At 38.8% G+C, this 16,207-nt stretch overlaps 1 protein-coding gene across 8 annotated transcripts in view; it reads right to left on the bottom strand.

The window, feature by feature from the left end:
- Window positions 1–14,087, bottom strand: part of LOC115856293 (solute carrier family 25 member 16) — a 91,259-nt gene extending 77,172 nt beyond the window's left edge. For 6 of the 8 annotated variants that reach the window (XM_060285877.1, XM_060285879.1, XM_060285878.1 and 3 more), the window contains exons 1-4: window positions 13,847–14,087; window positions 8,816–8,908; window positions 3,934–4,067; window positions 3,154–3,217 (exon numbers count right to left, since the gene is read on the bottom strand). In XM_060285877.1, coding sequence (XP_060141860.1) covers window positions 3,154–3,217; window positions 3,934–4,067; window positions 8,816–8,908; window positions 13,847–13,967 — 412 coding nt within the window. In that variant the 5' untranslated portion in view covers window positions 13,968–14,087. Of the gene's footprint in view, window positions 1–8; window positions 130–3,153; window positions 3,218–3,933; window positions 4,068–8,815; window positions 8,909–13,846 lie in introns of those variants that run through there. The other 2 variants (XM_070043811.1, XM_060285880.1) reach the window with 2 other exon arrangements.
- Window positions 14,088–16,207: the final 2,120 nt, after the last annotated feature.

Here is a 16,207-nt window from a genome sequence, read left to right as displayed (position 1 = left end):
ATACAAACCTTGATTCTCAGTCTCTAGTTTTTCCTTTTTGAATGACTGAGATTCAATATGTACTGGATTGTAGTTGTAGGATGAGGGAAAATGTTGAAGTTCAAAAAAGCTTTAAAATAAGCTCTGTTGAAATGATCATGAAAAACATACCATTTTTAATTTTGGCAAATATAAAATTTCCAAACTTATGTTCAAAGACCACCAAAAGTACAGAAGCAAAGATACCAGATATAAATAAAATTAACCAGAACATTTATTTCAACTGTTTAAAATCATAAAAGCAAAATGTAAATTATAATTACTTAAACATGGTAATAAAAAGAGAAATATTGGTTAATGGAAGCACTAGTCTTATCTATAATAGCTAGAATTTTTTTAACCTCTTTTCTTTAAAAATTAAAATTTATACTTGAAGTTCCTTTGGTTTATTATTATTTTCTAGTGTATATTGAAACCTTGATGTTAACACGTCTTTCATTTCAGAAATATGAACACACTAGTCAAGAAATAATCAAGTGCCACGAAAAGGAAATAATACAAAGTCTTTAGGATTTTACTCATATTCATAATCCTACTTCATCTTTCCTACAACCCTAAAAGAAAGAATTTGACCTGTCACTTATAAAATCAAATTTAAGAGACAAAAAAATTTTTAAGTGATGTAAGAAATCATAAATTTTAAGATTTGGAAACTTTACTAAAATTTTCCTTCTGCAAAATGAGAGATAATCATAGCACTTTCCTCACAGTATCTTTCTGTGAACTACATGTCAAGCACTCAAAGATTACATGGCAAGTGCTCAGGTCTGTGAAGGGTACAAAGCAAGTGAACAATACATGCTAGCTAATGTTACTCACCAGCACTGCCATGCCAGGGTAAAATACTAAAATATTTCTACAGCAGTTGACAAATAGCTGTTGCTCCAGCTTCCAAGATCTCCCACATCATGACTCTGGTAGTCTCTTCCCCAACCAGAGCTCCCACCACCACCACATACTGTGTCCTGATCCAGCCATGAAAAAGTTAGTTGGAGGCTTTCAGAGCCTGTCCTATTTGTTAGTACCTCTACGGTTGGTTTGCTAAATATTTTAGATAATATTCCTGGTTACTTTTAATACTTATTGATCTTGGGTCAGTCTGCCAGAAGTCAAAAAGAGTTAAATAAACATTGCGTAAGGCAAAACCCTGGATAAGGTAGGTCAGGTTGGACATTATAAATCTAGGTCCAAAAAAATCAACTGAAATCCTACAAACCTTGTGATAACCACATAGTTAAGATTTTGATATACCACCTTCCAATGGTCTTATTTCCATTAGCAGAAATAAAAACTGTTAACGTGTTGGTTTATAACCTTGCAGATGTTTCTTTAATGAATATTTACATATGTATTTACTTTTTAAAAACCAAAATATGATATAGCATATTAAACATTCTCTTTTGTAACTTCCTTTCTACATATGATGTAAACATCCTTCTCTGTCAATAAATACAATTCTACAAATGTACAAAAAAAATCTAGTACTGGAAGTATAGAATTCTGACATGGATTTTTTTTTTTTACCACTCTTCTATTGCTACATACTTAAATTACCTTTTGGTGTGAGAAGCAAAAAAACAATGAAAATCTAACATTTAAAAAAAAAATCAATATAAAAAAAAGTTTTAGTGGAAAACATGAATAAATGTTTTTATCTTAGAATGGGGAAGGCATTTCTCAACACAATTCAAAAAATTTTGAAGCCACAGAGGAAAAGACTAACCCATTTGGCTATGTAATATTTCTATATGGGGGGGAACTTTTGGATGATTTTTCCAAAAAAATCACAAATAAGGTTAAAAGACAAATCTAGAACTGGGAAATAAAATAATAGCAATATTTGACAGAAAAAAAAATGTCTTAATTCCCAAACTCATAAAAATGAATATTCAAAGAATAGAAACAATTCAAGGCTGAAAGTAAGAAATACAAATGGTCAATAAACATTTGAAAAGCTGACCAAGCTTACTCATAATTAATTGCCAAATACTAAAAATTTAATAAGGCCCAGTGTTGATATGGTATGTAGGGGAAAGGGCTACTGAAAGCATTAAGGAGATCAGTTGTTTGCAAAGGTCTATCAAAAATTAAATACAGGGCTTCCCTGGTGGCGCAGTGGTTGAGAGTCCGCCTGCTGATGCAGGGGACACGGGTTCGTGCCCCGGTCCGGGGAGATCCCACATGCTGCGGAGCGGCTGGGCCTGTGAGCCATGGCCGCTGAGCTTGCACGTCCGGAGCCTGTGCTCCGCAACGGGAGAGGCCACAACAGTGAGAGGCCTGCGTACCGCAAAAAAAAAAAAATTAAATACACATATCCTCTGATAAAGTAATTTCCCTTCTGAAAATTATTCTACAGATATATTCACACAAGTACAATGTGTTATTTGCAAAACAAAAATTTTAACTATCCCAAACGTCAATCAATAGGGGACTGAGTAAATAAATAATGGGCCATTTTTACCGTAGAATATAACACATTTCTTCACAAAATTAAGAAAGATCTATGTACTGATACGGAAGAGAGTCCTAAGATAACTATAAAAGTTCTAATCCTATAGAATAGTATTGGAAAAAAGCACACATAAGAAACTGCTAATAGTGATTGCTTCTAGGGAGCAGAACTATTTTCATTGTATAGGAATATGTATTACTGTAGTCATTATAATTTTTTTAATTTTTTGAAAGAAAAAAATAAACATTTCCAGAAGGAGAACTGTCAAAGGGAATGTATGATTTTCACATAGCTGTAAGTTTAGACTACTCCTTATATCTCCTACTGTAAAACACTCTGAGTTGGGATATTAATGATTTCTTGCATAATTGAGCATAGGAAGATAACAAATGTGTGCTACTTAATCAATGTCACACATATTACCTAAAGCAAATTAAGTATTTTAATAGAAAATTAATTTGCAGAAATAAAATATACCCACTCCTGTATAGCACAGGGAACTATATTCAATATCCTGTGATAAACCATAATGGAAAAGAATATTAAAAAAAAGAATGTCTCTATGTGTATAACTGAGGCACTTTGCTGTACAACAGAGATGGCACAACATTGTGAATCAACTCTACTTCAGTTAAAAACAAAAAATTACCCACTCCTCTTACCTGCCATGGACCCAGCCATTAATCTGTGTACATGACCAGAAACTCCCAGTTTTGTAGTTATTAACTAGAAACCAAAAACATCAAATTATGCACTTTTACAGAAGCAATCTTGCCAAATGTACTATATTACACATTGATGACCACAAATACTCAAAGTGTGAATGGGAGTAGTAGGAATAAAATGCTACTATAGACAGTGAAATCTTGATACTGCTTACTTTTCATTTTAAGATACCCTATGATAATTTTTTAAAAATTATTCTTAGAATACCCTATGAAATTTAATTCATTAAACTCCTTTCTGTGTTAAGATGTTTGAGAGAATAAACTTTCAGTCAGCCAGAAAAGAGAAACTTAGTATGATGGGAAAAGCTGTTAACTTACAGCATTACTCAAAAACAGACTTTCACAATATGGTCTCACTAGTTTATTTAATAAGAAAATCCAGTGTTCCTCTCCTACAACTGAGAAACAAAAAGCATATCAAAAAGCTATTAATATTTTATGGATTTATTAGTAGCTACTTGAAGGATACTTTGGCTCTTCTTCGTAAGTATAAACATAAACAATTTACTAAAAAATGACTAACAATCCTGGAACAGATAACTCCAAAACCAAGTTATATTTAAAAACTTAAACTATCACAAGCCTTAGTCTTTCAAGAAGGCATTACTTTATCCATTCATCCAAAGTAACTTTAAAGGTCAAAGCAAATGCCTTGTCAATTAAGTATGATATTCAAAGACACAAAAGAGGAAAACAAGATAAAGTTTCAAGTACCGTTTTATAATGCTCAAATGCCATAAACTGGATTGCACCATAAGGAAAAATTCGAATCATCATTGCACCATTCCCTTTATACAATCCAAGGTATCCCTCCTTTTGGGGAACAGCACGCAATGTAGAAAATACTCCTATTTTTAGAAAGATTTTTAGAAGAAAAATACTATTAAAACCGAGAAAACTACCTAAATTCAAATTTTCATGACAATCACAGATAAAGATTACTATGCCATCATTCATGATATAATTTTGCTTGAGGAATTACATGAATAGTAATTTCTGTATAACAGTTAAAGCTACGTAAAATACATCATATGTCCAAATTATGTAAATATTCCTCATGTAAAAATATAAAACATACTATAGCAAGAACAGTTACAAATTATAGTAAATTATATTTATAATTATTGTAAATTAATTAATCTCTAGCAACCTAAAAGAATATTAATAGAAATATATTCAACATCCAGATAATACACTGTGGATGACTATTTGGAAGGACGAAGGAAGGTTTCCCAGACTGACCCAGACACCTGTGTGGTTTGTTTACGAAAGAAACTGCTAAATAGAAGAAACAAATAAAAAACCTACCAATTAAAAAACTATTTAAATTGGGGGGCAAATTTTCATTAGTAGTACACTTTAATTAGGAATAGAGATAAACAAAGGCCTGAGTTCTGATCCGATATACTGATATGTTTATTATTCTAATAATGTCAATCACTAATCCTATTTGCAGTACAGACTTCTACATTCCATTATTAAACTATTTAAATTCCAATATTAAACTATTTAAATTCAGGTTCCTTTCCAAATTTTTCAAACAAAAATCAGATCAAATATGAAGGTAAATCACTGGGCTCATTTCGAATTTTAGAATTCAAGTAACCTTTTGATCCCTTCGCAGAAATCAAAACTGTAGGTACTTACTAACATCCAAGAAAAGATATATTCTAAAAGCATTTTTAATAAGCAGATATCTAAGTGGACTAATAATGTATTAAAAAGAATTTTATTTGGGTTGTTCCCTGCTGGCCTAGTAGTTAGGATTCCAGGCTTTCACTGCTGTGGTCCGGGGTCAATCCCTGGTCGGGGAACTGAGATGTCGCAAGCCACGTAGCGCGGCCAGGGGGAAAAAAAAATAGAATTCTGATATATATATATATATATATATATATATATACACACACACACACACGTACAGCTATATGTATAATATAAAGTTCTTCCAAAATACATGAATAATACAACTAAATATATTCACCCCTCCCTAAAAAAAATTCTATCAAAGACATCCTCTTGCTGGAAGAGAAGAGTAATGATAAGCTCAGTTTAATTTTATTTAAATGTGTTTGTAATAATTTAAGGGTAATCAAACTTAGAACAGTGGCCACCTAGCAGGAACAGGAAGGCTAACGATGAGAGAGAGTACAGAGGAGGTTTCAACTGTACTGATGATGTTTATTTCTGAAGTTCTGTGCAGCTCCCCATATGTTTATTATATTATTCTCTAAAACTCTTTGATTGTTACAAATATTTAAAGAGAAATCATTAGTAGAAGTGAAATAAAGTTATTTCAAAAAAAGGAAATCCAGGGACTTCCGTGGTGGTCCAGTGGTTAAGCCTGCGCTTCCAGTGCAGGGGAGCACAGGTTCAATCCCTGGGCGGGGGGGCGGGAACTAGGATCCCACATGCTGTGGGGCCAATAAATAAAATTTTTTTTTTAAAAAAGGAAATCCAGGAAACAAGGAGCAGGGGAGGGTGGCTGGGGAGGATACAAGAAAAGCACAATGAACAGAAAACATAAATCTATGATTGAAAAGAAAATCTAAAAGATATAAATCCGGGACTTCCTTGGTGGTCCAGTGGTAAAGAATCTGCCTTCCAGTGAGGGGACACGGGTTTGATACCTGGTTGGGGAACTAAGATCCCATATGCTGTGGGGCAACTATGCCCGTGTGCTACAACAAAAGAACCCACAACGAAGATCCTGCATGTCGCAACTAAGACCTGACACAGCGAAAAGTAAATAAATAAAACTTAAAAATATTTTTTAAAAAAAGATATAAATCCTTCTATTAAAAGCCAAACTCTCAAATTCTGTTAAAAGGCAATGCCTAACCAAATGCTTTTCACAAAAATCTCACCTAAAACAATAACACAGAAAGACAGAGTAAGACTGAATGTTGAATGTTTTCAAATGGCATTTAAATATCCATTGAGATAATCACGTTATTTTTCTCCTTCAACCTATAGTCTACTATTTTTACTTTGGGAAATTGAGATTTTCTTTATGGCATAACACTGAACCAAGTTTTGCATGTGTTACAAGCATATTTGGAAAGAATATGTATTCTCTGCAGGGTGCAAAGTCCTCTTGTCTATGTTATATCAAGCTTGTGTGTTATTTAGATCCTTTTCTGTATCTTTATTTTGTCAAGATAGGATTACAAGGAATTAACAGTTGGTAAAATATAAGCATATGCTTGTGTATATATACATAAGCTCTGAAGGAAAAGGGAAGAAAACTGTAAATGCTTGATTCTAACGAGGGGACAAGGAGAAAGACGTTTGCTTTTGCACTTTTTGAATTATGAACTTGTGAAAATATTATACATTCAAAAAATAAATAAAATGTAAAAATAACAAAATTTAAAGGATTTTTAAAGAATCCTATTATGATTCAGCTACCTATTTTTATATCACATTGACTGTAAAAAGTTAAATGGAGGTCAAAGATTTTTAATATACCACAGGAAAAAATTCTTTACATTCGGTGCAAATTGCGGAAGAAGAAATTCTGATTATACCCCTTCCTTTTCATTTGGCCACAATAATTTTGATTCAAAATAAAAAGTAGTTTTTGATGCCTTGGAAATAACGCCATACACTTTTTAAAAGAAGCTAAAGTACAAATTTTATTCAATAGCATACCTTTATCATCTTTAATTTGACTGTGAAAAATCATGTTTTTAAATTTAAGCAAAACTGAAAAACTATCTTATGCATGTAAAAAGGGAGGCACCTAGAATAAAATGCCCAACAATATTTTTAAAATAAATTAATAAGCCATTAATACTTTTCTTTTGGCTTGTATATTTTAAAGATACATGAAACTCCATCCACTACACCAATAGTTCATTGCTGCACTACAGGAATTCTGTTTCAAATTCTGCATGCCTTGTAGGGTACACTGTAACCCGTGGCATGCAGCCCTGTAGAGCGTGAAATCTAATGTGAATATGTAAACTAACGATTACAAATCAGGAAACAAAACAACATACATCAGCATGGGGAGAAGTTTAAAAGAATAAAACAATACTGCTCAGACATTCATATGCTGGGTCACTGTCAAACACCGCGAGATATTGGGTAATATAATTCATCTCCTTTTCACCCTCAATTTAGACTACAAAAGAAAATCATTTCCTTCCTTTCCAGTTTTATATAATCTCTCAATAAGTTCAAAGGTCTTATTCTTTCTATACATGAGCAGTACACTGAGAAGATATAGAATTCATTTCTAGATACAAAGATATTAGCAAAATTTTTCTTTCAATTTAAAGAACAGACTTTGTATTAAAAATATTGACAGGAAAATGAGACACGATAAATATAAAATCACATTTTAAAAACCCAATTGTTAAAATAATTGATTCTTATTCACTCTGTTAAATATCTTTCTTAAAAATGATGCATAGATCATGCAGAGCACACATCATTCCCATTACTGAAGCATGAAACTGTAAAGCAATGGAGTAGTATGAGTTAGTTGCCTTGACCTAACTTCTTTCTTGGTCTCTATTCACATTAAATTTATTCTTTTAAATCTTCTTCCCTCTAATTGAAAATTTAATATATGTTTAACATGTATTATAAATTAGCTTAGAGGAAAAAAATTACCTATAATCTCACCACTGAAAATTAACCACTTAATGTTCATATTTCTCCTTCTAGCCTTTCGTCTAAACACATTTACTTAGATAAAATGCAATATGATTAAACCATTTGCAACATTTTTTCATTTAACTAATATATTATGAACATTCTTCCTAGTCAATTAATATTCTTTTACAATTTTTTATGATTGCAAAATAGTCTATAATATGGACTTATCTATTTAAGTAATACTTTTATTTAACTTAGCCAATTCCCTATTAAACATTTTGGTTGGCTCTTTCTTTTTTTTAACCAACATAAATAATGCTTTCATTCTTGTATATACATATTTGAGCACATTTCTGATTACTTGCTTGAAACAACCTCCTAGAACTAGAATTGCAAGGCCAAAGAATATGTATCTTTTCAAGACTTTTGATGCATATCACCAAAATGCCCTCCAAAAAGGCTATAAAAAATCCTTACTCCCACCAATGATATATCAGAGTGTCCATGTTAATTATAATAGCTGGTTTTTATGTTTACAAGGAACAACTAAGGGCTCGATATTTTTTTAACAATGCAAGTTTATACTAATTGCATTGGATTCTGCTTGCCCTAAGATATCTATAACACATGCTTAAGTGTTTAAAGGAATAAACCTTATCTCTATCACTAGTTGGATTTTTTTTTTAAATCAAGCTGAGCTATTATGTGTGTCCATTAAGGATGTGATTTGTTAATCTCAATAAATAAATATGTAGTACTTACTTCAATGATTCAAAGATTTTAGAGTACATTAGTACCCTAAAATGATAAACATATATAACCATTATTGCAAATGAAATGATTAAAATAGCTAAGAGATACATCCCTTGTAAAATCTGCCCCCAAACTTGAACTCCCTTTTGTGTCCTCTTTCCACTATAATTCACAACTAGAAACGAAGACAGCAGATGGATAACATTTTCATTTTTCTCTTTAGCATCAATTAACTCACCCAAGTGTTTGTAATGGTGATTGTGAGCTTGTAATAAAACCTTCACTCGATCCAAAGGAGCAACTGTTGTTTTGGCACAGCATCCAGCAATACCTAAAAAATTTGAAAAGATCAGGAAGAAATTCCATATCGTTTCTTTCCAGATGGAAATCATTATTTAGAGGCTAGCATACCCTCTAATCTCTAATTTGATCTCCATGGGTAGAACTGCCCAGTAGCAGGGATATGTAGATGATGGGCCCCCATTCTCTACAATTTAATTATTGAGCATGTCAGACTTAATAAGTTTGAAGAGTGTAAATCTGCCCCCTAATTCCTGATGAACATTGGAATCTTGCTAAATGTGGTTATGGAGACAGACACTTGGAGGGACTTACCCACCTATAAGCCTCTGTTTGAAATAACATCTTCTTCTTCTGGATGACTTCTCATTGAAATAATCAAATTTCACCCGTAAAATTCAGTCATTCATTTATCCACTCAGCAATTATGTATTTGGTCCCTACCACATGCCACTGTGCAGACATGTGGATGACGGGCTTTAGCATAAATCAGAATCCAGGTGAGCCCTAATAGCTTGGCATGCTTCTAAGGTGACAGTATATAAAGATTTTTTGCTACAGACTGTTTGTGTCCCCCCAAAATTCATACGTTGAAAACTAATTCCTAGTGATGGTATTTAGAGGTGGAGGTGGTATTAGAGGAGGTGATTAGGACCCTCATGAACGGAATTAATGCCCTTATAAAAGAGGCCCCAGAGGGACTTCCCTGGAGGTCCAGTGGTTAAGGCTCTGTGCTTCCACTGCAGGGGGGCACAGGTTCAATCCCTGGTCGGGGAACTAGGATTCCGCAGGCTGTACGGCCAAGAAAAAAAAGAGGCCCCAGAGAGATCCCTGGCCCCTTCCACCATGCAGAAACACCAGCTATGAGGAAGCAGGTCCTCCCCAGATATTTGCTGGCACCATGACCTTGGACTTCCCAGTTTCCAGAACTATGAGAAAGAAGTTTGTTGTTTATAAGTCACCCAGATTACAGTATTTTTGTTATAGTAGCCTGAACCATCTAAGACACTTCTGTAAGGTACCTTACATGTAGTAAGCACTCAACCAAATGAGTTGTTACTATCATAACAAGGTGGACAAAAATGTCCTTGGTGTCTTTTTTTTTTTTTTTTTTTGCGGTACACGGGCCTCTCACTGTTGCGGCCTCTCCCGTTGCGGAGCACAGGCTCCGGACGCGCAGGCTCAGCGGCCATGGCTCACGGGCCCAGCCGCTCCGCGGCATGTGGGATCCTCCCGGACTGGGTCACGAACCCGTGTCCTCTGCATCGGCAGGCAGACTCTCAACCACTGCGCCACCAGGGAAGCCCCCTTGGTGTCTTTTTTATGGTTATGTTAAGCTCTTCATCATTGCATATTTGTTAAGGAAGGTACAAGAGGACTGGGATACTGTGAGTCTCTTTACTACTGCATCCCCAGAGACCAGTTCAGGGCCTGGCACCTAACAGGTACTCAATACCTGTTTACTGAATGAATGAAGAGTCTTACTTTACAAACTTTTAAAAATATAAGACAAAATCACTCAAAATCCACACACATTTACTTAATAGCTCAGCATGTAACTGATGCTAAAATGCATATTCTGAAATACCCAAAAATAAAATGCCTATTTGTACTCAAATATTAAATCCACATATAAGTTTCTATATCAAGCTTCTCTTATCTGAACTAATGGAAATAACAGTTATGGCTACTCAAAATTGAGAATAAGCTAAAAATAATTTTCATTCGGTATATTTGGTTTCAGAATAGTTTTTTATATAATTATCTTCCCATTCATTATGAAATAACCACATAAAAATTATTTAGAAACTGTTGAATAAGTAGTTTCTTTTAACAATATCTTTACTTGCTTATCACACCACTTTATAGCTCAATTAATCATCACAAAAGTCCACTGAGTAAGGTCAAGTAGCCTTTATCTTCATTTTGAACAGCTGAACTTAAGATATTTGCCAAAGACGACTTCCCTGGCGGCACAGTGGTTAAGAATCCGCCTGCCAATGCACGAGACACGGGTTCAAGCCCTGGTCCGGGAATATCCTGCATGCTGCGGAGCAGCTAAGACCCTGCGCCACAGCTACTGAGCCTGCGCTCTGGAGCCCACAAGCCACAACTACTGAACCTGCATGCCGCAACTACTGAAGCCCATACGTCTAGAGCCAGTGCTCCTCAACAAGAGAAGCCATGGCAATGAGAAGACTGCGCACCACAACGAAGAGTAGCCCCCCGCTCACGGCAACTAGAGAAAGCCTGCGTGCGGCAATGAAGACCCAGTACAGTCAAAAATAAATTAATTTATTTATTTAAAAAAAAAAAGATTTGCCAAAGACCACTGCTAATCACCAATAAAAAACATGTATGGGTCTTCCCTGGTGGCGCAGTGGTTGAAAGTCCGCCTGCCGATGCAGGGGGCACGGGTTCGTGCCCCGGTCCGGGAAGATCCCACATGCTGTGGAGCGGCTGGGCCCGTGAGCCATGGCCGCTGAGCCTGCGCGTCCGGAGCCTGTGCTCCGCAACGGTAGAGGCCGTCGCAGTGAGAGGCCCACGTACCGGGGGAAAAGAAAAAAAAAAAAAAAAGAATCAGGTTAAAAACACATATGGTGGGGCTTCCCTGGTGGCGCAGTGGTCTGCCTGCTAATGCAGGGGACACGGGTTCGAGCCCTGGTCTGGGAGGATCCCACATGCCGCGGAGCGACTAAGCCCGTGCGCCACAACTACTGAGCCTGCGCGTCTGGAGCCTCTGCTCCGCAACAATAGAGGCCGTGATAGTGAGAGGCCCGTGCACTGCGATGAAGAGTGGCCCCCGCTTGCCACAACTAGAGAAAGCCCTCGCACAGAAACGAAGACCCAACACAGCAAAAATAAATTAATTAATTAATAAAAAAAACACGTATGGTTTCCTTTGTACCCGGTACTAGGCTAAGAGATTCAACTGCAGGCACTATGCCAAGGCTTTTACAGGTCCTTTCTCATTTAATCATTACAATTACATTCTGAGGTAGGTACTCTATTTTCCCATTTAAAGGATGGGGAAACTGAGGCAAAGGGAGGTTAAGTAACTTGCCCAATGGTATTTTCTCATATCACTTGGACCAGGAGCGCCTATAATGGTTATAAAAATCTGTGAGCAACTTTTTTTTTTCCTTCCCATTTCAATGACAACTTCATCCTTTCAGCTGCTCAAACCAAAATAAGTCCCCCTTGACTTCTCTTCTTTACCCATCTCTAATCTGTCAGAAAATCATTTATTCTATCTATATCCAGATTATCACAATTTTTCACCACCTCCCCTGCTACTAACCTGATCCAAGCCACCATCATCTATCATCTGAATTACTGCAATAACCACCAAACGGGTCTCCCTGCTTCCATATTTACATCCCTGCAGTTATTCTCCACAGAGCAGCCCAAGTAATCCTTTGGAAACATGTCATATCATGTCACTTCTCTACTAAAGACCTGCAATGGCTCCCTACTTCACTCCAAGTAAAAGTTAGAATCTTTACAGTGGTTTACAAGACCCTTCATTTCCTGTCCCCTTTAACTTTCTAACCTCCTTCCCCCATCAGCACCACCTGGCTCCAGCCATGTAGGTCTCACTGCTGTTCTTTGAACCGATAAGCTCCTCCCTGACTTTGAAGACTTTGCTTTAGCTTTTCTTCCCACCTGGAAGGCTCCTTCTTAGACATCAACTTGCTAAACTCCCTCACGTTTTCAAGTTTGCTCAAGTGTCATCCTCCCAATGAGACATCATGAATTATCCTATTTAATACTGTACCCACGTAGCCTCTACATTTCCTTGCCCCATTCTCCTTTTTACTTCTTCCCATTCCATTCGTCATGTTCTAATATACTATATAACTTATTTTTTCATTTTGCTTATCGCCTTTCTCACAACAAGTCCCCAACCAATGTAAACTCTAGGATCTTTGTTTTATTCCCTTATATACACTGAGCATGTAGCAGACACTGAAATATTCCTTGTATAAATAAATGAATGACCTTTTTATCAGCAGAACAAAATAATTCTTAATACTATTGCAGCATACAGATATCTTTCTACAAGTCCTCATAATGTGGAATTTTAAAAATTCCCAGTCTTTACAAATAATTAAATGATGACAACCCAGACAGTCAACTAAGAGAGGGTAGAGACTGAAACACCTCTTTATGGGAAAGCAGAAGAAATTTCTGAGAGACAATATGAAACTTCTGGCCCGACAGTCACACCAATAGTAGGGCTGGGGCTTCCCTGGTGGCGCAGTGGTTGAGAGTCCGCCTGCCGATGCAGGGGACACGGGTTCGTGCCCCGGTCCGGGAAGATCCCACATGCCGCGGAGCGGCTGGGCCTGTGAGCCATGGCCGCTGAGCCTACGCGTCCGGAGCCTGTGCTCTGCAACAGGAGAGGCCACAACAGTGAGAGGCCCGCAAAAAAAAAAAAAAAAATAGTAGGTTTGTACCAGCTACCTGTCAAGTACCTGTGGCACAGTGTTCTAGAATCACCGGAACCAGCTTTGCTTGTAGACAGTTTTGCACAATTTCCCAATCATCCTTAAAAAGCTGACCTCCCATGTTTATTTTCTTTTAAGCAAACATCAAAATCCAATTCTACTGTCCGTCGTGCAGTCTTTATAAAAGAAAGGAGTGCCCAGCATGTTGCACTGAAACCCTGACGTCCTTTAAGGGACTCCCCTCTTTTTCCTACTATCCAACCCTGAAGAACTGGTGCCTGGTTCAGCCCTTCCACGGCTCCAGCCGCTCCTCGACAGCTCGAGACCCTTCCTCCCCAGGATCCTGCTGTCATTAGTCAAGGGATTCTTAGAGGTTACAGCGGGTCCGGGCAAACACCTGCCAGGGCATTGGAGCAGCCAGAGTCCAAGAATGTTATCGCGGCCGCATACACCCGACCTGCCCCGGATCCCGCCCCGGCCACCCAGTGCGCGGCCAGGTCCTCCCGGCGGAAACCCACCTCCGGCCAGGAAGGAGCGCAGCCAGTAGAAATCTCTGCGGGCGGCTGGCCCTCCGGCTCCTGCCGCCTGCGGCATCGCGGGAGGTGGCTCGGCTGCTGCCAGGGCCGCCGCCGCCGCCATCAGGACCAGGGCCGCGTCGGGAGCTTTGGTCGCTAATTTATAACCCAAGCGCCCTAGCCATGGCCAGAGCAGGCAGTGACAGGGCACCGACCGCCGCACGGCGGGACGGAACACCACGGGCGGCGCGGCGCTGGCTGATGGCGTAGGCCAGGGGCGGGGCCTGGGTCAAGGCCCGAAGCGGGAGTCGCCGGGGCTGGACACCTCCCACTCTCACCAGCCTCGCACCACATCTCTACTTCTGGCCTCGCTGTGCAGGCGTCTTCTGTTACACGCGGAAGAAGGGAAGAATGGCCAGCGAGAAGGTCCTTCCAAAACCCACCACCTCAGAAAGCACTCCCCCGCCCATCAACCCATATTGATCATTGTTCGACATGTAACCGTCCATCGGGCTGCCTTCTGACCTTCCCAAAATGAACCCTTTCCAGAACCAACCTTTGGTTCCTCACTATTTCCAGGAACTTCTGAAATTGCACTCTCTCCCACCTGATCAGCTATACCTTCTCAGATCTCCTCGCTGAACCTCACATTCTGCCTCCCTAACCCCCCCACCAACTAAGCTTCTATTCCACCCCCAACCCCTCTGCCAAAGAAATAATTGCTAAAGCAAGTTCTTCTTTCTTTGGGGTGCTACGAATTACACAAATACTTCTGCCTTGCCAGGACTTTCTGAATCTGTGCTTTGTGCTTAGCTCTGAAATTCCAGCGCTCTACTCCCCACCAACTCCTAAACTCTCAGGAACCTCCCAGTTTCTTCTCCCTGACCCCGCTGTATTACAAGACTATTTTTTTCAAACCACCCCTTACCCAGCACTATTCTCTTACTGTGCGTCCCTCATCACCTCCAACTTGAGCAAAATTCATACCTATTCTTTGTGACCAAAGTTGTTCTGAACTTTTATCCTCTTTTTCAGAAATTACCTATTATAATTTTCATTAATACTTACTCCAATCTTCCCTATTATTGACACTGGTCCCCACTTTCTCTTTCTATGGATATGCCTCTGCAAGGTGTTTCTAGCCAACATTTATCATTAATGGTGAGTCCAGATTTCAAATTTATTTTTTCCCATGCTCCCAATATTCAATTTCTACCAGAAAATACAGACCCATATAATAATATCATTATTTATAATTTGCATGTCTAATGTGAAGAATTGAAAGCTCCCAAAAGTGGGGATGGTTGCACAACATTGTGAATGTAATTAATACTACTGAACTGTACACTTTAAAATGGTTAAAAGAGTAATTTTTTTTTTTTGGCCGTGCGGCTTACGGAGTGACCAGGGATTGAACCCGTGCCCCCTGCAGTGGAAGTGCAGAGTCCTAACCACTGGACCACCAGGGAATCCCTGAAGTATGTTTTATTACAATAAAAAAGTACAAGAAAAACCTCCCTAAGGTTTTTTTTTTTTCTTTTTTTTTGCGATACGCGGGCCTCTCACTGCTGTGGCCTCTCCGGCTGCGGAGCACAGGCTCCGGACGCGCAGGCTCAGCGGCCATGGCTCACGGGCCCAGCTGCTCCGCGGCACGTGGGATCCTCCCGGACCGGGGCACGAACCCGTGTCCCCTGCATCGGCAGGCGGACTCTGAACCACTGCGCCACCAGGGAAGCCCCCTCCCTAAGGTTTTTGTTTGTTTGTTTTTTTGTTTATTTTGGACTGAGTTGGGTCTTCATTGCTGCCCACGGGCTTTATCTAGTTGTGGCGAGCAGGGGCTACTCTTTGCTGTGGTGCACGGACTTCTTGTTGCGGTGGCTTCTCTTGTTGCAGAGCTCAGGCTCTAGGCACACGGGCTTCAGTAGTAGTGGCTCGTGGGCTCAGTAGTTGTGGCTCGCAGGCTCTAGAGCACAGGCTCATAATTGTGGCACACGGGCTTAGTTGCTCCGCGGCATGTGGGATCTTACCAGACCAGGGCTCGAACCTGTGTCCCCTGCATTGGCAGGCGGATTCTTAACCACTGTGCCACCAGTGAAGTCCCCAGGGTTTTTTTATGTAACAAAAAAAAAAACAAAGGTCTATGCTTTCATATTACATAACTAGCAAAGCTGTCCCAGCTCCTAGTGCTAATGTGTATTTTTCCCCGTCCTGTAAGCTGGTATTTTTTCCCTGTCCTGTAAGCTGTACTAGTATCTCTTCTAATCCATTTCCGTTTCAAATGAGATGCACCTTACAGATTTAATTTATCACGTAATGGCCCTCAACTCCAAAACTCAATCCAGACCTAGGATGGAAAGTTTATAT

This window comes from Globicephala melas, chromosome 16 (genome assembly GCF_963455315.2).
Source record: "Globicephala melas chromosome 16, mGloMel1.2, whole genome shotgun sequence".
Taxonomy (NCBI): domain Eukaryota; kingdom Metazoa; phylum Chordata; class Mammalia; order Artiodactyla; family Delphinidae; genus Globicephala; species Globicephala melas.
This window is presented reverse-complemented; position numbering and strand designations above follow the sequence as displayed.